This window comes from Orycteropus afer, unplaced genomic scaffold, assembly GCF_000298275.1.
Source record: "Orycteropus afer afer isolate SDZICR_OR568_19922 unplaced genomic scaffold, OryAfe1.0 scaffold00001, whole genome shotgun sequence".
Taxonomy (NCBI): Eukaryota; Metazoa; Chordata; class Mammalia; order Tubulidentata; family Orycteropodidae; genus Orycteropus; species Orycteropus afer.
In genome coordinates this window covers 27089589-27110750 of record NW_006921588.1, presented here as the reverse complement: position 1 = coordinate 27110750, position 21162 = coordinate 27089589, and the positions used below count along the sequence as shown (strand labels likewise).

The window sequence follows — 21162 nt, the reverse complement described above, 5'->3', positions numbered from 1 at the left end:
GTAGTGATACTGGAACCAATCAAAGCATATAAACCTGGATCCAATCTCAAGATGGTCACCATTGGTCCCAAATCAGAGTCTCCTCAGTGAAATTTGTCCAATTTTTTTTTTTTTTTTTTAGGAATCCCAGAGTTTCTTAAAACCGATGATGATGTTTTTCAGTCTTCTTGTTGTTTACAGTGAAAATAAGGCAGTATTATAGATGAGTATTAAAAGAGAGTTTTATATGATTGTGATTAGTACTGTGTTTATATATACTAAAAGCTTTAAAAGCATATACTATAAATTGTACATAAATAATCATGGTACTTTTTCTCCTAATAGTAACAACTGCCATGAGAAAAAAAACCGTATTTAAAGTTTATGGGCTTAATAGAGTTTGGTTTTTAAAATCCTTCCTTGTCAACAATTGTAGAAACTATCTTTCTATACATTTGGCATGAATTAAAAAGATTCTACCTGAAAAATTACTAAGGAATTTGATTTTAAAGCAAGAGACAGGTAACTGAAATTCAGTTATATAGATTATTAAGTGTTATTCAGATTGTTGTTGTAAGGTGTGGTGAAGTTGGCACCTACTCATCCCCATTCACAACAGAATGAAGCCCTGCCCAGCCTGTACCATCCTCATAGTCGTTGCTGTGTTTGAGCCCGTTATTGCATCCACTGTATCAGTACATCTCAGTAAGGGTCTTTTTCTTTTTTGTTGACCCATTGCTTTACCAAGCATGATGTCTTGCATGGTCTTAATAACATGTCCAAAGTATGTGAGATGAAGTCTCAACATCCTTGCTTCTAAGGAATATTCTGGCTGTACTTCCTCCAAGATAGATTTGTTCATTCTTCTGGCAGTCCATGGTATATTCAATATTCTTTGCAAGGACCATAATTCAAAGGCATTAATTCTTCTTTAGTCTTCTTTATTCATTGTCCAGCTTTTGCGTGCATATGAAGTGATTGAAAATACCATGGTTTGGATTAGGCACACCTTAGTCCTCAAGGTGGACATCTTTGCTTTTTAACACTTTAAAGAAGGTTTTTGCAGAAAATGCAATATCCAAATTGTAGCAATTGAATTTTCAGTTTGGTAGATATGGAACTTCATATTAGAAAAGAAATTTCCTTTATCCCAATTGTATCTTAAGACCATTTAAATTGCTAATATTTTTGTTAACTCTTTTTTAGTGATGTCTTTATGCTTTTTTTACTTTCTTTGTTCTTTCATGATTCTTCGATATATAACATCAAAATAGTAAAAGAAATAATAGATTATTTTAAAAATTAACTTTTATAAAATTTATATTTTCTCTATATAAATTAAAAAAAAGCCTCATTAGTAACTGGATTTTCAGCCTAAAGAGAAATTTGGAGGGCATTTAGATATGATTACCTGAAAAGTTTATCCTTGTAAAAAAAAAAAGTAAAAAATATTTTTAAAGTATAGTATATTTTTTATTTGAGGATCATAAAATTCTTTATCAACCATAACTAATGAATCCTCTTAATTCCCCTCTCTCCACCCCATCTCCACTCTCAGGGCTTTGTTGGAATGGGTACAGAGAAAATAAACCCAGCTGCACTGGGTAACTGCAGATCTCCAAATGAAAACTGGGAACCTTGGTCAGAAAATTTGGCTAATTTAGAAGGCAGTTGGTAGTGGAATATCTTACTCATGGAGCACTTAACTTCTTCCAGTTCAGTAACTATTTTCATTGCCGACTCCAGAAAATTAAGGTGTCCTTATTAGGTATTGTAAGAAGCTAGCTTTTTCCCCCAATCTAATTAAAGCACATAAATTTTATTTAGCATATTAATGTAGAAATACTCTGCTTCTATTTTATCAATCAAAGAAAAATAGAACACATGACTTTAGTTTCTGCTATTAAATTCTTTGCAAACACATGAAAAATAATACTGATATTTAAATTAGAAAAGTAATAGTGATACAGTGCCTTAAAATAATACTAATGAGCTTTCTTCCTTCTTGAATGAAAAGGAATGCACTACTTACATATGGAGGCTCCCGTCAAGGTTATTCACAGAGATCTCAAGTCAAGAAATGGTAACGTAGTCATATATTTTAATATTTCCTGTTTTATTACAATTACGTGCACCTATATATAGAAATAAAACTCAGACTCTGCATAGCTTTTATAACTTTCTGTTTTGATTCATTACTGTTACTATGAAAATCTTTCATCTGTTAATAAATATCAGAATTCTTTATGTTATTTGAAGAGGCTGCATAGTATTTCCCTATTTCACTCTATGGCTATAGAATTGAATGTGCATATTTGGATTCTTAACTTTTTTCCTGTGATAAAAAAAAAGTTAGGGTTAATACCTTTCAACCAAGTTTTTCAACACATCCTTAATTATTTCCCTAAAATCATTTTCTAAAAGAGATATCTCTAGGTCAAAGTGTGTAGCTGTGTATTTTTAGTGTTTTTTTTTTTTTATTTTTAGATGGTTTTGTTCTTGTTGATTGTGAATTAGTTGGTGTAAATTTTTTGTTAGTCATGCCCATATTACCTGGAACAGTACCCAGAAATGGTTTGGTCTGCATGTTTAGGAGTTTGGAATGTAAAGGCTTTCTTGTTCTTCTTTGTCTTCTTCTGTACTTTATAAAGTTACTTATGATCATATATTCTATAATTTGTGGAGTGAGTGTTTTAAAACAACTTGCAGGATTAGACATTACCTTCAAGTAGGAGAATGCAGAAGCATTCCATTACATCACTTGAAATTTAATGGAGAAAGGCAGGAGGATGATTTAGCTGTCCAGACCTAGCTAAAGTAAACACTGGAGCTTGCTACTTTTAAAAAAAGAAAATCTTGCTATCAATTAATTAATTATTTTCACTCTTTCTAAGTGATTCTTATAAATAAGGAGAAGGAGAACTTTTTATCTTTACATAATTTTCAAGTCACTGAAGTTTAAAATAGGTATACACTAATAGTGCATTCCTGAAAATGGGTGGTGATGGCAAGTGGAGGAGGAGGACCAGGGAATTAACCAGCTGTGCTTGCTCCTACCCAGGCCTGTGAGGTCTGTGTGATCCTGCCAGTAAACACCGGCTGATTGTTCTTTTCCTCTTCTAGATCATCACTAATCCTTTGACTCTTAGACATAAGCTTCCTGGAGTTAAACACTTTGATATATAGTTGGCTAGCAGGAAGTCATTAGTAAATGATCTAGAATTTATTAGAAAGTATCAGTTTTATGACTTTCAAATTTTCCGATCATACTCAGAATTTCAATCTAAATAAGTTGTTTGACTTCTTTCCTTATTTAATCGGCATATCCTGAATATTCCATGGAAGAAAAGTGATTAAGTAATAGGTTTTGCCATGGTATCACTATAAAGATTGTATAATGATAGAGAATGTCTCTATTTTTAAAAAAATCACAATTTATGTAGTTATTTGATAAGAAAACAAACACTAAAAGAATATAGACCTAAGTTTTAGCAGCTTTTCTTTTTTTTGTTTTGCTTTTCTGGGAGAGGAGACTAAAAAGACTGTTTCATTTTCTGTTACTTATTTTTTATAATGTTAGGTTTTGGGGGGTTTTTAAATGAGCACTTGTTAATCTTATAATGAGTAAAAAGCTATAGATGTATTTTCAAAAATAACTGAATATTTACAATAATAAACTACATGAAATATATGCACGTGTATGAATATGTTCATAACTTATTACTTATAATATCACATTTACCTTTGGGCTATTTCTACATACTAGATTGTATAAAGATTATTTCCCCCATTTATCAAAATCATCAGTAACAGCTTATAATAAGTATTGGTCATCTACCATGTTCAACGCACTGTGTGGCTTATAAAAGAAAGACCAGAAACCGTTCTTCAGAGTTCTGTCCTTGACTTCCTCCCCTCTGCTGTTGTGTCCTCCCTCTCCTTAGCCACAATCTACACATTAACACCCCCAGACAGCTCACAACTTCAGAATGATGTATCTGGTTATTGGATATGTCCACAGATACATTTTATATGACCTGAAATGTATTGTGTCTCAAACTTATCTTTTCATCTTCTCTTCACCACCACCCCAATTTTTTTTTCCTGCATTGCCTCTCTCAGTGAGTGGTAGCACCAGTTTTCCAAGCCAGAAATTAAATTAAAAGAAATATTTGTTTGATTCCAGCAATTTTTGTTCTAACCATTATATTGTATTACCTGTTTTCTTTTTTTTTCCCACTCTTTATTGAAGAATTATATTAAACATCTTCTAGTCATTGTGCTAGGCTTTGAGAAAACAGAAACAATACCAGGTTAACTGAGACTTTGGGGATCTTAATCTAGTGTTATCACACTGTTTGTAAGTCAGCAGGACAGACTTCTCTGATAAACACTCACTGCCAGCTTAAACAATGAGAAACTCAGTGAACCTTGTTGGTCACTCTCCTTAAACCACATTTCCCAGGATTCTTAGTAGTTTGCACCATTCTTTAGCAGGGAAATAACCTTAGTTAGGATGTACTGCTTCTTTATTTGATTTCATCCTTGATTCCTCCTCTTTCTCTGACCATATCCATTTATTCATCAAACCTGGTTAATTCTGCCTCCTGAATGGTTCTGTTTTTTTTGTTTTTGTTTTTACCCAATCCACTTCCTCTTGTCCACAGCCTTAGTATAGCACCCACATCTCTCTCTTGACCTAAGCAACCTGTATAATGATCTCCTTGCCTTCAGTTTTATTCCTCTCTGATATAGTCTTCTCATGTTCAGGCATGGCAGGGATTGTAAAGTTGGTGCTGGACCAGGCCCACTCAACGGCACCTAACAACAAAACAATGATACAATCTTCTAAAGCATTCAGCTGCTAACCAAAAGGTCTGCAGTTTGAACCCACCAGCCAGTCTCTGGGAGAAAGATTAAGCATTCTGCTTACATAAAAATTTACAACCTTGGAAACCCTGTGAGGCAGCTTTACTCTGTCCTAAAGGGTGCCGACTCGACGGCACATAACAACAAAGGGTCACTATGAGTCAAAATCGACTTGATGGCAGTGGGTTTGGTTTTGGAATATAGTCTTCACACTACAAATTTGATCATTTTACTTCACTTAAAACCCTTTAGCTTCCCATTTCTCACAAAGGCTATTCCTGACCTAGCTCCTGCCTTCCAAAATCATACTGTTTCCTCTGCTTTGCATAGGCTCTTTCTTCTACCTAGAAAACTGCTTTCTTCCCCCTGCTCTCCTCTTTCTGTTAACACCTGTTTGCTCTTCAGGTGTTAGCATAAGCATCATTTCTTCCAGGAAACTCTCTGACCTTCCTACACTGCCTTAGATATTCCTGCTCTTTGTTTCTATAGCACTCCATTTCTCTTCATTATGGAGTTTATCCCACTTCAGTGTAGATGTTTCTTTAACTCTCTCTTCTATAAGACTATAAACTCCATGACAACAAGACAGCACCAGTCTTGCTCACTTTTCTCATCACAATTTAGTACATGACCTTGCACATGGTAGATGCTTAAAAAACATGTCGAATGAATGAATGTATGAATAAGTAAATGAATAAGTTTGTCTCTACCTTCAAGAAAATAACTCTTTGGGAAGGAAAGCTATATATATCATAAGAAGCAATTGCCATGATGTAATAATGCTAATGGCATCCATAGTATCACATTGACAGTCTACTAGCAGAACCCAGGTAAAAATTTGGTTCTCATGACTCCTACTAGTTTGTGACCTTTTTTTACTAGACCAGTACTGCATTTGGCTTAAACAAATACCCTGAAAACCTTTTTAAGTCAGCCCCTCTGGGAATTATTATTTTGTTTTTTTATGTCATCTCCTTTTTGCAAAATCCTCAATGCAATAAACACTTTGATTTTACCTTTCATCATGCCATACAGAACTTAGAAATAAAGATTTATGGTTTTTATCAGAATAAGACATTTCAAACAAACTAGGTGGTTGTCATAATATAACTTCTTTTTTTTTTTCAGTTGTTATAGCTGGTGATGGAGTACTAAAGGTAAGTTTATTTCTTTTCATTTAAAATATGTGTATGTTTGGTGATTTTAGATGTAGATTCTTGTGACTTACAATTCTTTTATTAGTTAATAAGCAGAAAGTGGTAACTGTTTCACTTTTCCCAGATCTGTGATTTTGGTGCCTCTCGGTTTCATAACCATACAACACACATGTCCTTGGTTGGAACTTTCCCTTGGATGGCCCCAGAAGTTATCCAGAGTCTCCCTGTGTCTGAAACTTGCGACACATATTCCTATGGTGTGGTGAGTTCATTTTTCATTTATTGTTGCTTAAAAGAAATACAAAAAGTGACAAATTACAGAAGCTAGCAGCAAGCATTTTTAGTTTAAAGCCAGAAACCAAACCCACTGCCATCAAATCGATTGCATCCATAGTGACCCATACCAGCAGAGTAGAACTGCCCCAGAAAGTTTCCAAAGCTGTACATCTTTACGGAAACAGACTGTCTCATCTTTCTCCTGGGGAGTAGCTGGTGGCTTTGAACCACCAACCTTTTGGTTAGCAATTGAATGATTTTCCCACTATGCCACTAGGCCTCCTACAGTGCCATCATAGCTCCTTATTTACAGTTTAACAGGTTTATTTCAGACACTGGTGCTGTTTCTAGTGGAATGCCTGGAGCAGTGACAAAAAGGAGAATACTTTCTAATTGCTAAAATACTACTAATTTAATAAAAAGAAATTACTGAAGTATTTACTTTTCTCACTTTTTTTTTTTTTGCATTTGATATATTTTGTCCTGTTTTGAGAAGCAACTAATGTCACTTCCAAGAAATAGATTAGATGGAACCTGAAGTAGTGTTGGACCTACTATATTCCTATGCAGAGTGCTTTTCAAGGTAGAAATCTGACTGTGGCATATCCCTGCAATTCAGTGAAAATACGGATCATTTGGAACAGGACTTCATTGTAGTGAAATACTCAAATAATATGAAACGCCAATAGATCTACCAAATGAGTTAATTAACAGAAAAATTTTGAATATCACCTATCCATAAAACTCTGATCAGTGAATTTCTGGAGAATACATGGCCTTGCCCATAGTTGGTACAAGTCTTATGAAGTAGTAGTGATTATCTGAAACATGCATGGCTCTTAAACATTATATAACCATGGGTGGTGCAAATGGTGGTACAACCAAGAAGTTGGAGATTTGGGTCCACCATAGGCACCTCAGAAGAAAGACTGGTATCTACTTCTGAAAAATCAGCCATTGAAAACCCTATGGAGCATAGTTTTACTCTGACGCATGGGGGCATCGTGAGTCAGAAATGACTTGACAGCAACTAGTAGTAGTAGTACATAAGACTAACAAAGCAACATAGTTATAAGAATGGAATAATGTTGAGGTGGGACTGCAGATGTTCAAGGAATAGAGACCAGAGTAATGAAGAATGAATAAGTTAAATAACAGAAGCTTCTGGAGGAGGAGTTTGAGACAGATGATTCCCTCTCTCTCTCTCTCCCTCTCTGTCCCTCTCTCTCTCTCTCTTTCTCTGTCTCTCGCTCGCTCTCTGTGTGTGTGTGTGTGTGTGTGGTTTTAACCAGATAACAATTTATCTTTTACATCAGTCCAGGGCTTCCATGGTGGCTTCACAATGTCCAAAGTTCCTTTTATTTTCTTTACTGCATAGTTTTAGTCTCAAAACTGCCTCATAGCCCCAAGATGGCCACTGCAGCACCAATAATCACACCCACAGTCCAGACAGGAAGAAAGATGAAAGGGAAAGGGACAGAGGAACCAAGCATGCTCCCTTTTCCAAGAATGTTCCTGGAAGCTCTACCCAGTGGCCTTCTTCTTCTATTTCATTATCCTGAACTATATCTCATGACCACACCTTTCTTTAAGAGTGTGGTAATTTTAAAGTGTCCACAAATTCCTGGATAGACCTCCTTTCGAGAGTGGATCCTAATTTTCACCCCCTGAGTGTAGAAGACAGGAGCTCTGGTGGCCTAGGGCCTAAGGCATTTGACAGCTAATCAGAAGGCTGGTGGTTCAAACCCACCAGCCACTCCTTGGAAGGAAGGTTGGGCAATCTACTTCCGTAGTGATATCGCCTCGGAAACCCAAGGAGGAGTCACTATGAGTCTGATCCGACTCGATGGCAGTGTGTTTGGTTTTTGGTTTTTTGAGTGTAGACGAGGCAGGTCATACTTGAGAGATACATTATGCCTACATTAGCAGAAAAAAAGAAGGGGGAAGTTGGTTCTTTGGTGGAAGAAGGAATTCATTTTTGCCTTTTTGAGGAATAAATCGTTTTTCCTCCAAAATGCTGTATATTCTTTAAAGCCTCCAAAATTGTGTTTGAAACTCCCTCTCTCTATGCCTCATGCCTCACCCAGTGTCTTCTCTACTTGCACTATTACGTCTTAAAGGGAAATCTTCATAGTAATGTCAAAAAAAAATAAAAACCAATTTAATCCTGATCATTGTATCTCTTCTTTCAGAACCTTTGTATTTTCTGACTGAAGGTGGTTGCTTGAGGACACAGGAGGAGACCAACATTGTCAAAGACTTTCCTTTCTTTATAGTTAGTCAGTCTCTAGGTATTTACTGCTGGCTTAATTATTTAGGTTTTAGACTTGTTTCAACTGGCTGACTTTTTCTAAATCATAAAATCTTACGTACAACAAATTAATTTAATGTAATAGAAATTAATTTTGTTGGCTATTGAAAATTTTATTTCAAGAATGAGGTATTTGTGTCTTGGGCTAAAGGCTAGAATATTTTTAGGTTGCAAGACAACAGTGGCATCAAGCCAAACATCTAATTTCCCTTAATTCTGGATGTCTTTGAGAATGGAGGCTATAAACTATTATAGCCAGCAATCAAATCTCTCTCATTCAAAAAAGGAAAAAGACGTAAGTTCCGGGAGAGACTAGATTTGAAAATACATCTCTTATGTCAAAGTTACTACATTCCAGCTATCACATAAACCATTTACTGGGGCCTCTGAAAATGGGGGAATTTGTTGTAATTAAAGACTTTTTGTGGGAATATGTTCTTTTATGGAGTCATGTTTCTTCCTTCACTTTTTTTTCCACCTTATTTAATTTGTATTCAAGTAGTGCAGTTAAGTACTTGAAAAAAACAGAGACTACTATAAAACTCAAGACAAGCAGCATTCTTATCCCACATCAATCCCAGCTTCCTCTTCATAGGAGCTACATTCAAATCGTTTTGCTGTTTTGGGGTTATTGACACTTGTATTCTTAAATCATGAGATTCTGTTGTTTCTCACTAGTTTTTTTAGGTTTGGACATTATGTGTTCACTTTCTACTTTGACGAGGGTTTTAGGCTTTTCTTCTTTTCTCCATACTTTCAATACTATTTTATCACAATTTTTAAGCTGATATGCAATGTCTTCATTATCGTGACCACATAAATATTGTCATAGCAGAGTTTATAATGTACTTTATCTTGTAAAGTGTTTAGTTTTCCCTGTAGTTAATAGTAAACTTTTTACTTGCATATTTTCAGTTATAATTCATATATTTTGTGTCATATGAAAACTTTGTGAAACCTTTTTTCACTCCTATGTTTTCTTCTAGAATCTATAGATTTTACTTCTTGCATTTAGGTCTGAATTAAATTATCTAAATTTTAAAAATTTAGGTAATATTTTTTGGGGATGATATATAGTGTAAGGTAAGGATTGAAGTTCTTTTATTTTCCCCCATGTGGCCATTCGTTGAAAAGATGCTTCTTTCCCCATTTGATTGCTCTGGCACATTGTTGAAAATCAGTTGACCATGTATGTGTAGGTCTCTTTCTGAGCTCTCTATTCTGTTTTCATGTACCAGTTCATTCCCAAACTGACCATCAGAGCTGGGGAGCATCCATCAGTTCCAGCAAACACATCAGTCCCTCACAGCCCTTTTTTTCTTACTAACGTCCAATAGCTGTCAGACTTCCTGTTTGTGTTGGGACTGGTGGCTGCCTAGTTGCACTGCCCTACAGCTGTCACCCAGGTGTCTCTGTCCCTTTGTCTGGGGAGCTTCAGGACTTCTTAGCTCTTTCTGATGACAGATCTCCTTTGTCTAGGTCCAACACTTTCTCATTCTTAATTCATTCCCTGTGTTTATGGATCACAGTCCTTGATAGTTTTCTGGTACAGTTGCACTGAGGGTAAACTTTCATAACTTTGAACATCTCCTCACATTTGATTGATATTTTGACTGGATATATAATTTCATGTTTAAAACCATTTGAAGTTTTGTTCTTCTTGTACTGATATAGAATTTCCCAGTCCCTAGTGCATGACTTTTTAGGGTATTTTTTTTTTTTTTTTTCTAAAATCTTTTAGGGTTTTCTCTTTACTCATAGGTATGAGTTTCCAGTGCTGTGCTCTTGTGGTCATTTTTCATCCGTTGTGCTAGAAAAGTAAGATGGGTCTTTTCAACCTAGAAACTTTATGTTCTTCCGTATGGGGGATTTATTATTGTTGTTATTATTATTATTATTTCCTCTCTACTCCTTTTTAATCCTACAATTCTTACTAATTAGAAGTTAATTATCTAATTTTCTTATCTTATATTTGCCTATTCTTTCTCTCCACTCACCCCCTCCCCCATCTGGGAAGTTTTTTTCTCAACTTTATCTTCCAAGTCTATTTAATTTTCAGATTAATTTTAGAATAAAATATTAAAAGTTCTTTTCTTTTTCTCTGGATATTTCTCCTGGCTGCCCAAACCGTCTTACCCTTGAATCATGAATACAGTATTTTCTCTCATCTCTGAAGATATTTATTCTTGTATTTTAATGTTTTCTGGTCTTTGGATTGAGCCTATTTCCTCCTAGTTTTTTTTTCCCCCTTTCCATTTGTTGAAGTCTTTGTCTTCTCTGTGAGAGGGGTTTATGAAAAGGTTGATAATCTCTATCTGTTTAGGATAGATCTCTATCACATTTAAGAGTTAAGTGCTGAAATCCTGCTCAGAGGCTGGGTGTTCGTGGGCAGTCCTTGTCAACCAGGGGGCTGTCATTGTAGGGGACTTTTCTGCTTGGGGGACCATGAATGTGTACTTTCATTCTTAAACAAATATTTATTTCTTGTGTCAGGTACTATGCTAGACATCAACTTTGTTGTTGTTGCTGTTATGTGCCATCGAGTCAGCCCTGACTCATAGCAACCCCTCCTTGGGTTTCTGAGGCAGTATCACTATGGAAGTAGATTGCCCCATCTTCCTTCTGAGGAGTGGCTGGTGGGTTTGAACTGCCAGCCTTCTGGTTAGCAGTCAAGTGTCTGAGCCACTATGCTACCAGAGCTCCTGACATCAACTTTAGGGTAATTTAAAATTTCTTTTTCCTGCTTATTGGGCTAGTGTCTCATTTTATCCTGTGGACCAGGAGTAAACCAACTTTTTCTGTGGCTATATGTAGCATAATGCCTAAAGCACTTGACTGCTAACCAGAAGGCTGGTGGTTCAAACCCCCCAGCCACTCCTCGGAAAGAAGGTTGGGCAATCTACTTCCGTAGTGATTGTTGTTGTTGTTGTTATGTGCCGTCGAGTCAAACCTGACTCAGAGCGACCCCTCCTTGGGTTTCCGAGGCAGTATCACTACGGAAGTAGGATTGCCCAACCTTCCTTCCAAGGAGTGGCTGGTGGGTTTGAACTGCCAGCCATCTGGTTAGCAGGCAAGTGTCTTAGCCACTATGCTACCAGAGCTCCCTCCGTAGTGATACTGCCTCGGAAACCCAAGGAGGGGTCTCTATGAGTCAAGTCTGACTCGACGGCACATAACAACAACAACATATAGTAAATGTTAGGCTTTGAGGACTACTTATAGTCTCTGTTGCCAATTCTTCTTGGTATTTTGTTTTTCACAACCTTTTTTAAGTGTAAAGACTTTCTGTGTTATGCCAGCAGGCTGAGTTTGCAGACCCTGCTATAGAACAAGAGGAACTGCAAGAGGATCAACATAGCAGAGGAATGTGGCTCCTTGAGTCAGTGTTTCAGCTGATGGATCATACTGATTCAATGAGAAATCACAGGTTCGCCTCTGGGCTTGCACATACTTATAAATATATGTAAACCCACTTAGATAGTTACAATTTTAAAATTATTGTTCACATTTACATGAATTAGAAGACTTTTTTTAGGCTCCTTATCACATTCAACTCCCAAGTCCATGTCCAGTGCTTTTACTTTTAAAATTCTCTCCTAGTCTTGGAATTTCCCTATCTCAGAAATTTTTGATCCAGAGATATAACTATGAATTCTGTATAGAGAGAACTTTTGGTCTCAGTATTTCATTTATGAAAACAAACTTTACATTGCCTTCTTTCAAAGCCTTACAGTTGCCAAGGATTTTGGTGTGAAATGCACCCATCTGTTTTTCCTTAGCTGAAGGCATCTTAGTACCAATAACCAACTAAGAACAAATTTCTTTTCATATGGAAACTATAAAAGATGTTAAGAGACCTCTCTTTGCAGAGCTTACTGGTTTTTTCCCATATCTTTTTAATCCTTTTCACTTGTTCCACAGAGACCCTTTTGGTCAATCTTCTGAATCTGCAAATGCTCAGTTTATTTTTTTGAAAGTTTGTCATTCAAGTGACTGTGCACTACTTTTTGGTAGAACATTCCTCTGCTAATTAGGTTTTCTGTGCTCTTATTTGCTGACCCCACCTTTGTTTTGTTTATTGATTTTGGGAGATTTAACAAATACTTAACAAATCATTCTATCAGAGAATGTTAACTTACTGAAACAAACTGTGCCGTTAGCTGCCTAACCCTTCCAGTGTTGTTCTTTATTTACACACTGGATGTGCCCTTCAGATCCTATTTCCCCAAGTCACATGCTTTTGAATATCAATTCTTATGTTTGTGCTAGAATCTTCCCTTAACCTATGGAAACAAAAATGCCTTTCCAGTGAATCTGTTTACTTTAAAATAGCATCTGTTACTTAACTGTCTTAAAGAGAGTTCACTCAGAATGCTGGCTAGTCTTACTCACCCAGAAAGCTATTTAAGCAGAATTCCATTCAGAAAAGTAGACATATGCTAATTTAATTATGAGTAAGAATTCAGAATTTCATTTCATTCTGACCCCTTCCCATCCTGTTCTGGATAAATATCATTAGTGAAAGACAAAGAACAAGACAGGCTTTCCACAGCCTTTTTGTTTAAACAGTCACAAATTTTTGAAAAATGAAGAATGCATCGTGTGCTCAGAGTAGATGTTATGTAAAAGAGCAGGACTGGACAGTTGTTAAGGTAGGGACCATGTTAGTTGTAAAAATCTGTGATCCATAAACTTTGAAAATGATAATTCTCTAGGAAAGTGGTATAGTTGTTAAGAATTTTTGTTGACCTTTCAGAAAATAGGTGATTAGCTGGGATTCATTTGTAAGTGGAATGATTTGTTTGCATAAGAAACCCCATAGTTCATAATTCATTAAGGGTCTGTTCTGCTTGTTGGACCCCTAACCCCACAACAGCCACATGTACAAATGAATAAGACCATAAGAGAAAAGAAAAGAAAAAAAGTATCTTTTTTTAAAACCTACACCTCAAAACTCGTTATTTTTACTTTTTTCTTTCATTTTTTTCAGACTTAACACCCCTCCCCCTTACTCTCAAAAGTACTTGCCTCCCCAGATTGATAAATTTCTGTTGCTTCTTAATACATGGCAAGAATAACTGGCTTTGTTCAGCCTTAAAATAAATGTACTGCAAATGCCAGACGTGGATCTTGTAATCCTTGCTTCGAAGCTGGTAGACTTTGCCAGGCCGGCAGTCGGTTTTCTCTCCATATTATAAGAAAGGAGATTTTTCCTCCCTTTTCTGATGACTTCTTTTGAAGGCCCAAAACCAGAAGTGTTTAGCGTGTCATCCACAATAAAGATAAGACTGAAGAAAAATGAAAAACATTGAAAGAATAAGCCTTCTGAGAACACAAGGCCTAGCCACCCTTTCAAAACAAAGCTATCCTAATGATAATGCAGAATTACATTCTTAGAAGTTTCTCAGCCAAAAGCAGTTTTGACAATAGAGTGGCTTAAGAGAGAAGAGAACATCTCTGCATACTTGTCTGTGAGCCACGTTCCAGAACAACCAGGGCTCAGGGAGCGACTTTCCATTGTTTGTAAAAGAAAAGGCAGGAAAAACACACAGCCTCGTCCAAGTTTCTGTTCTGTAAACACAAAATAGGAATTTGCCTTGTGAGTGCAGTTTAAATGTAAGGACTTCTCAATATAAAATGAATTGGAAAATATTTTTAAGGTGAAAGATCACAATAATATCAGGCCTTCCACATAATGCTATTTCCAAGCATAGTTTAATATATTTTTAGACCTTCCTAAATAAACTTAACTTTGTTATGCCAAATATCACTTTGTTTAATATAGAAGAAGCTGTTGTCCTGTCTTATACTAGCTAATTTTTGATCCATTAGTGAATCTTGTGAATTAATAAGAAATCCTGAGATACACTCATACTGGCATTAAACTGAGGATCTCATTGGGGCAGAGCACAGCTGTTAATGACACATCTCTGACAGTTGTACACCCATCAAGTGACTCCCTCTGCTCTAGTAGCTCTTTAGAGACACAGAAAGGAAGTAAAATGAAACTGTCTTTATTTTTTCCAGTTAGAACTCTTAGAGAAATATAACCTGATCTTAATAGATTTTGAGCATACTCCAGCTGGATATTTTGGAATAAAGACTCACATAAATATTTTTTTGGTGCTATTCCCAACAATCAAGTCTTGTGTGTGTGTGTGCGCATGTGCACATGTGTGTGCACACGCACACTATATGGCCCACGGAGGTTAGACTAAGAAAGGAGGAGGCACAAGGCTGCCCATCTGAATGTTTTGGGGTCTGGGACATTTGATTTATTTGAGGCTAATTCACCTTCTCCTTAGGAATGCCAAATCACTAATTAATTTACTCTTCATGGCCTTTCTGCTCTGCAACCCCAGAACCAGTGGAGTGGTAATTGCATCAAATTGAGGGGCTTCATTTCCTGCCCAGCCCTCTTGCTGCCCCTGCCCCTCACCCCGTGCAGGCGGTATGTTGTATCAGGGGTGATTGCATACCTGTTCTGGCTGTCACCCTTTCCTCACAGTGTTGGCTAAAATTGTCCCCTTCTGGAATACCCCTTACCTTTTCCTAATTACTTCTGTCACTCAAATAGAATTATTCAGTAGCTCTTCTAAAGAAGTACCTTACACACTTGATTAAAAGCCCAAAGAGGTTTCAGTGATTTTTTTTCCCCTCTTTGAGCAGCGTCTGCCAATTTCCCTGCTAATTGTCCTCAGTGTTAGCCAGAATTCATTTAACATGTTGTGGCTCGAATAAGACTGAGCACTGACTGAGGCAATAGAGGCAGTCCCTGATTACAGAGGTCTGACTTACAGACAACTACTTGCATAACCTGTAAGTTATGGAAATTTGCCCTCACTTTGAAATGATTGAAGTACCTCTACTTGGAGCAAATTCTTCATCACAGTCACCTTTACTTGCTGCATGTGCAGCTTTTAAGACATTGAAAAGGCTAAGTGCCTTTTCTTGCACTAAAGGCTAATAAGAGCCATATGCACTTGTTCCAACTCAGCTACAAATTCACCTTAAAGACACAGTTAGAAATGGACCTAGTTTGTAACCTGAGGACTACTTGTAGTGGCTATGAAATTAGAGGTTTATAGGATTTGACTCAACAGAGTGTGTGTCCTCAGTCTACACTCTTACTTAGAAAAGGTTTCTGGTTGTTTTCAAAACAAAGGAGATCTTAAATCTGCTGAGTTCTTTTCTTTTTCTGCAATGGCACATACTTAAAACATGGCATTCCCATACTGCACCTTCTTGTCTCATGCTACCTACTTCTGATACAGTACTACCTAGTTACTCCTCTAGAGTTACATGAGGTTAAGAGCTTGACCTTCCAAATGAGATAGCAAGTTCATTTCTGGCTCTGCCAGTTGATAACTGAATGTATTTGGACAAATTATTTAACTTCCTTAAGACTTAGTTTCCACATCTATAAAATGAGGATAAAATCTGCCTCTCACTGCCATCGAGTTCATTCCAACTCATCCGACCCCTATTGGGTTTCCAAGTCTGCAAATCTTTCCGGAAACAGATTGCTTAATCTTTCTTCTGTGGAGTGTCTGGTGGGTTCAAACCACTGACTTTTTGCCTTAATCGCTACACCACCAGAGCTCCTTAATATCTACTAGTGGGGTTGATATTAATCATTATAACATGGGCAAAGAGTTTAATAGGTACCTGGAACATAATATGTACTCAGTAAATGGTGGTGGTGGTTATTATTTCAGTTACTATTGACAACATTAGAATTGTTTTTGTACTTCACAAAGTATTGATAGACTTAACTTTTTGATGTTCATTTGTATAAATAGGCACATTAACTCATTGTACAAATCATTCTCAGTGTTTAAAGAGAAACCAAAATTGGTGGCTGTTTTCAGCATTCCTAGTATCATTGTTTTATTTTTGCTTTCCAATTCATATTTATTAATCATGCTAATTTCAAGGATTGCAAGGGTTGAACACACCCGTACTTAAACACGTGCACAATCAGCATATACATACATAAAGTGTCTATTATTACCTTTTGGAATATAGTATAGTAAACTATGTTATAAGTAAATGAAAATGAATATATTAATATCCCTTAGACTAACTCAATTTGGGGACGATTTCTCCAAAACACAAAATTTAAATGCTACAATTTTGCAAATATCTACCATTGTGGGGAGGCATAACCAGTGATTTGGATCTTAGATTCAGTTTTTTTAATGAGACCATTATTAAGCCTTTAAACATATATTTGAATTCCCAGTTATTATCTTGTAGAGAAATTTATCAGAGATTGAGAGGAGGAAGAGTTTCAACTAATAAAATGTAAAATCTAATTTGTGAGAATACTGGAGAATTCTAAATCACTCAGGCCCATTGATTTAAATCTAGCTCTGGATGTTCTAATTTCTAAATTAGTTTTTTTCTTTATGAAAAAGGACATTAAAAGTCTATAATATATGTGGAAGGGGTCCTGGGCATGAATATGTATGTTTTACCCAAGTTTCTCTACATGGGGTTGGTTGTGTTTGCTAAATGGATACAGTTAAATATTAAATAAAATTTCAGTAGTATACCAAAAATATAAAGTACAAGAATAAAAATTCCACTTTCTTTTTGTTCCAGGTTCTCTGGGAGATGCTAACAAGGGAGGTCCCCTTTAAAGGTTTGGAAGGATTACAAGTAGCTTGGCTTGTAGTAGAAAAAAACGAGGTAAGACTACGTTTCTACATTCAGGTACATAGATCAGAAAACAGTATTGGGGTTTTGCAAAAGACTTTTTCATCTTCTTCAAATTGAAAGTAAGTTCACGCTTATGGAAAGATTAGCAGTAGGAGCTAACACAAAGGGTCAAAGTGATGTTATTCCTCATGAATGGACCCTTTACATCTAATTGTTGCAGCTTCACGTCGTGATGCTGTAGATCAAAAATTGTACAAGTACTGTACTAGTTTCTCAGTCTCAATTGTAAAACCTAGGGGTTTGTTCTTAGTGATGAAAGAAGCCATTGCGTCCAAGGTAGGGGAACAGTTTAACTCCATCTCCTGCGTTTAGGACATCTTTTTTACTGGCCGGGAGTTGATATATCTGTAAGAGACCTTCAGCTACTTCAACTTACCTCTCCCAGCAGGAGTCACTATAGTACAAGAAACTGTCGCTTAGATGAGAATTTCAAAAATAAAAGAAGAAAAAATAGTTTCAAAAAAGGGAAAAATTACAGATTTGCCACCTACGTTGAACACTACATTGAAGATGAGCTTCTCACTGGAATTGGCGAGGCAGTGGCATAACTGTTCACTTCTTCATGCAGAGCCTTTCCATTTCAAAAGAACTTCAGTGGCGTAAACACCGTTTGTGCTGTGTCCCCAGCCTCGCTTTTCTTCTTCCCACAAATTGAGGCTTTCAGTTAGTTGGACCTATGAGCCTACATCAGAGAACATGGTACATTCATATCAAAGAGAGCAACTACATTTTGAAAGGTTTAAAATTGTGACTGAAACGCACAGCCATGGAAATTCTCAGCATAAGGATGAAGCATCCAATATCAAGGTATTATGAGAACTTAGATCATGTAATGGAAGCATGTGGTTGTCTTTGCAATGCAAAACAACTTCATTTCACAAAACTTCTTCATTTCCAGATCTTATCTGTGCCCTTCACAAAGGGTGACAGTGCAACCTTAGGATAAAATAATTTGCCAAAATGATGAATATATTAAAGTACTCACTTTTTAATGCTTTAAAAGAATTGGATTGATCTGAACCCCATGTAAGTGCCAGAACAAACTAGATTAATAAAAAAGCTGCTATTGACTAGGACAAACCAAGTTTCCATGTTTTAGATCATATAATCCAATATTACCTTATTAATTTGCCATCCTGGTTCATTGGGAATGGATGAAATGTTCATGATTGCTGAACAGAATGGGAGAGAGCTGCCGATTTAAGAAAAATGAAAAAGGAAGAGAATGTACCTTACTCATTGTTTCACAGGAGCAGTTTGGTTTTAATTAAACCTGATAGTAATTCCTGGTGTGCTATTAAATAGAGTTCACAACTTTCACAGGATAACTGATATTTCATGATTTGAGAGCTCACTTGTTTCTGTCTGTTTCTTTTGATAGTGAGATGATTAGATGTTTGGTTCTGGGTTTACAAATGAGAGTGAAGAAAATTATTGACCTTCTATTGACTTTGGAGCAAACCACTCAATGTAATCTTTTCCTTCTAAATTGTTTCCAGATAAACTAGAAGAAAGTTTTATTTTGTGTGTGTGTGTATGTGTGTGGGTATGTGTGTGTTTTAAAGCTAACTGGACCCTCCAAATATATATCATATAGAATAATTAGTATTTAAAAATAATATTTTATCTAAAGACTGGCAGAATAGGTGTGAGTTGAAAACATTTTGAAAGCTTTGGAATATCAAAGATTTTTAAAGCTAAGAGAAAAATGAATTTAGATGCTGCCTTTGGATAATTGAATTGAGGGTTGGGAATCACTCATATATAACCTTCAGAACCTCCTGAACATTGTACAGTAAGGAAGAGACCTTCCTCTTTTCCCCCAATGATCCTATTCTTTATTGTTTTATCCATGCTGCGATCTGATGATTAGCTAATAACTGATGAAGGGTACGCAATACCTCCCGTGCCATATTTAGTCAATATAAGAGGGAAGTGAAAGAAGTCCATGTGGTGAAATAACTTTTCTCAATTTTCTAATGAATTTAAGAATAATTGGATACTACAAGGATATTTATCTGTTCTCATTCTGTATAATTTTTTTATCACAGATATAGAAATCATTAAATGTAATTTTCACTTTCATCATTCAAGAAGGCATTTCCATTTTACCTCATAAATGGAGACACTCATTTTCAAAACAAATTCTTTTTGCATAACATTCAGATAATTTTCAATACTTTTATTATATCTCATTTCATAATAAAATTGAGACTTTAACCTAAATAAATCTAATTTGTAAAATTCTTTCAACTTTTAGTTATTTGTGCTTTGAAATAATTTGAATGAATGGATATTAGCCTTTGGGTTGAAAAGAAAAAATTATATATATATATTTTTAACAGCTTTCATTTAAATAAAGAATGGCATGTTTAAATTTTTAGAAAGGCATTTTAACTGTGATCTAGGCAGCCAATCAAGTATCCATATCCAAATACTACGATTGCCTTTTTTTTATTTTGAAATAATTACAGACTCATAGGAAGTTGCAAAAATAGTACAAAGATCGCTGTGTACCCTTCACCCAGCTTCCCCTAATAGTGACATATTATGTAGCTATATCAAAACCAGGGAAATGACACTGGAACATTAGACTTAGACTTACTAGACTGGGCATTTTATTCAGTTTCACCATTTAGGATTGCCTTTTTCAATCAGTACTAGGAAAATCAGTATTCCCTAAAGATTATGTCTGAAAATCTTTGCTTCTAAACCCTCAATAATAAAACAAGGTCTTTTAAGTAATTAATTTTCCTAATATTAAATCCCATTAAATTAGAATTGTGGAACAGTACTAAATTTTGCAAAGTAAAACATGAATCCCTAAGGGTTTAGAAGGCATGAAATTAAGAGAGCAGTACTAAAAAATGTTTAAATGTTATAGATATGGATATTTGCCTTGTTATTTTAGTAAAACAGTCAGCGGTCATTTATAATGTTCTGGCAGTATAATTACTATTTTTATAAATGCTTGGATTCTTATTTATTCTTATGAAACTTACTTTTTTCTAAGTAGCAAAAGTTCTATTCTTAATTGACATAGATGACCTCACAAAGCTTACTCCACTGCTCTTGACTAAACTTTAGAAACAGATAATAAAAAACTTGACTTAAAAAATAGGTTTTTACAGTAGTACAAAGGAGAATACCATATATGTTTTTTTTTTTTAAGTCATGCCTAATTTAATAGCTGGAGAATATTTTAATTTTATATTTGAAATTTTTATTTGAAAATATTTAAGTTTTAAGTTGTATCGCAAACCTGGTGCTAAGATCTGGTTCTTTCAGAATGTTTTCATGCATTAGGAATGTTCACTGTTATGTGATCAGGACTTAAATGTTTTATATTCTATTTTGAAGTACTTTTTAATGCACCAAAATAATCCCTTACATAAAGTGTGTGAGTCTAGATTTAGGTGATATTTGCCCATGTCAAATTATTTACAATAATTGTGTCTCCTTGAATAATGTCTTGAATGTGGTATCTCAGAAGTTGATCATCAAAATTGATGATGGAAATGATCAACGTCCATGCTCACCCAGTTCACATTTCAGTTCTTGGAAGAATGCTGAGACAAAGTAGTATTGAAAAGAGCTAATCTTATGAAAATGCCTTATTTTTGTTACACAAGTACATTCAGGAGTACATTATATAATTGAATAAATGCAATAATAGGTTGTTATTTGTTTTCAACCCCCAACCAACTTATATTTTAAAAGAAAAACGACTGATTTTCCTTTTGACCATCATAAAATATTTGCAGTTCATGATACAGTAAGATAATAGTGCAGCTCAATACATCTTGCTTCATTAATACGAAATCACAAGAGTAGAAGTTTAAAAGT

At 35.6% G+C, this 21162-nt stretch overlaps 1 protein-coding gene across 1 annotated transcript in view; it reads left to right on the top strand.

Annotated features, from left to right (window-relative positions):
* The window catches only part of MAP3K20 (mitogen-activated protein kinase kinase kinase 20), a 206980-nt gene that overhangs the window by 108398 nt on the left and 77420 nt on the right, over positions 1–21162 (top strand). Inside the window, exons 4-7 of the mRNA XM_007941350.2 lie at positions 1997–2062; positions 5977–6005; positions 6130–6267; positions 17200–17286. Of these exons, the coding sequence (XP_007939541.1) occupies positions 1997–2062; positions 5977–6005; positions 6130–6267; positions 17200–17286 (320 nt within the window). The remainder of the gene's footprint in view (positions 1–1996; positions 2063–5976; positions 6006–6129; positions 6268–17199; positions 17287–21162) is intronic.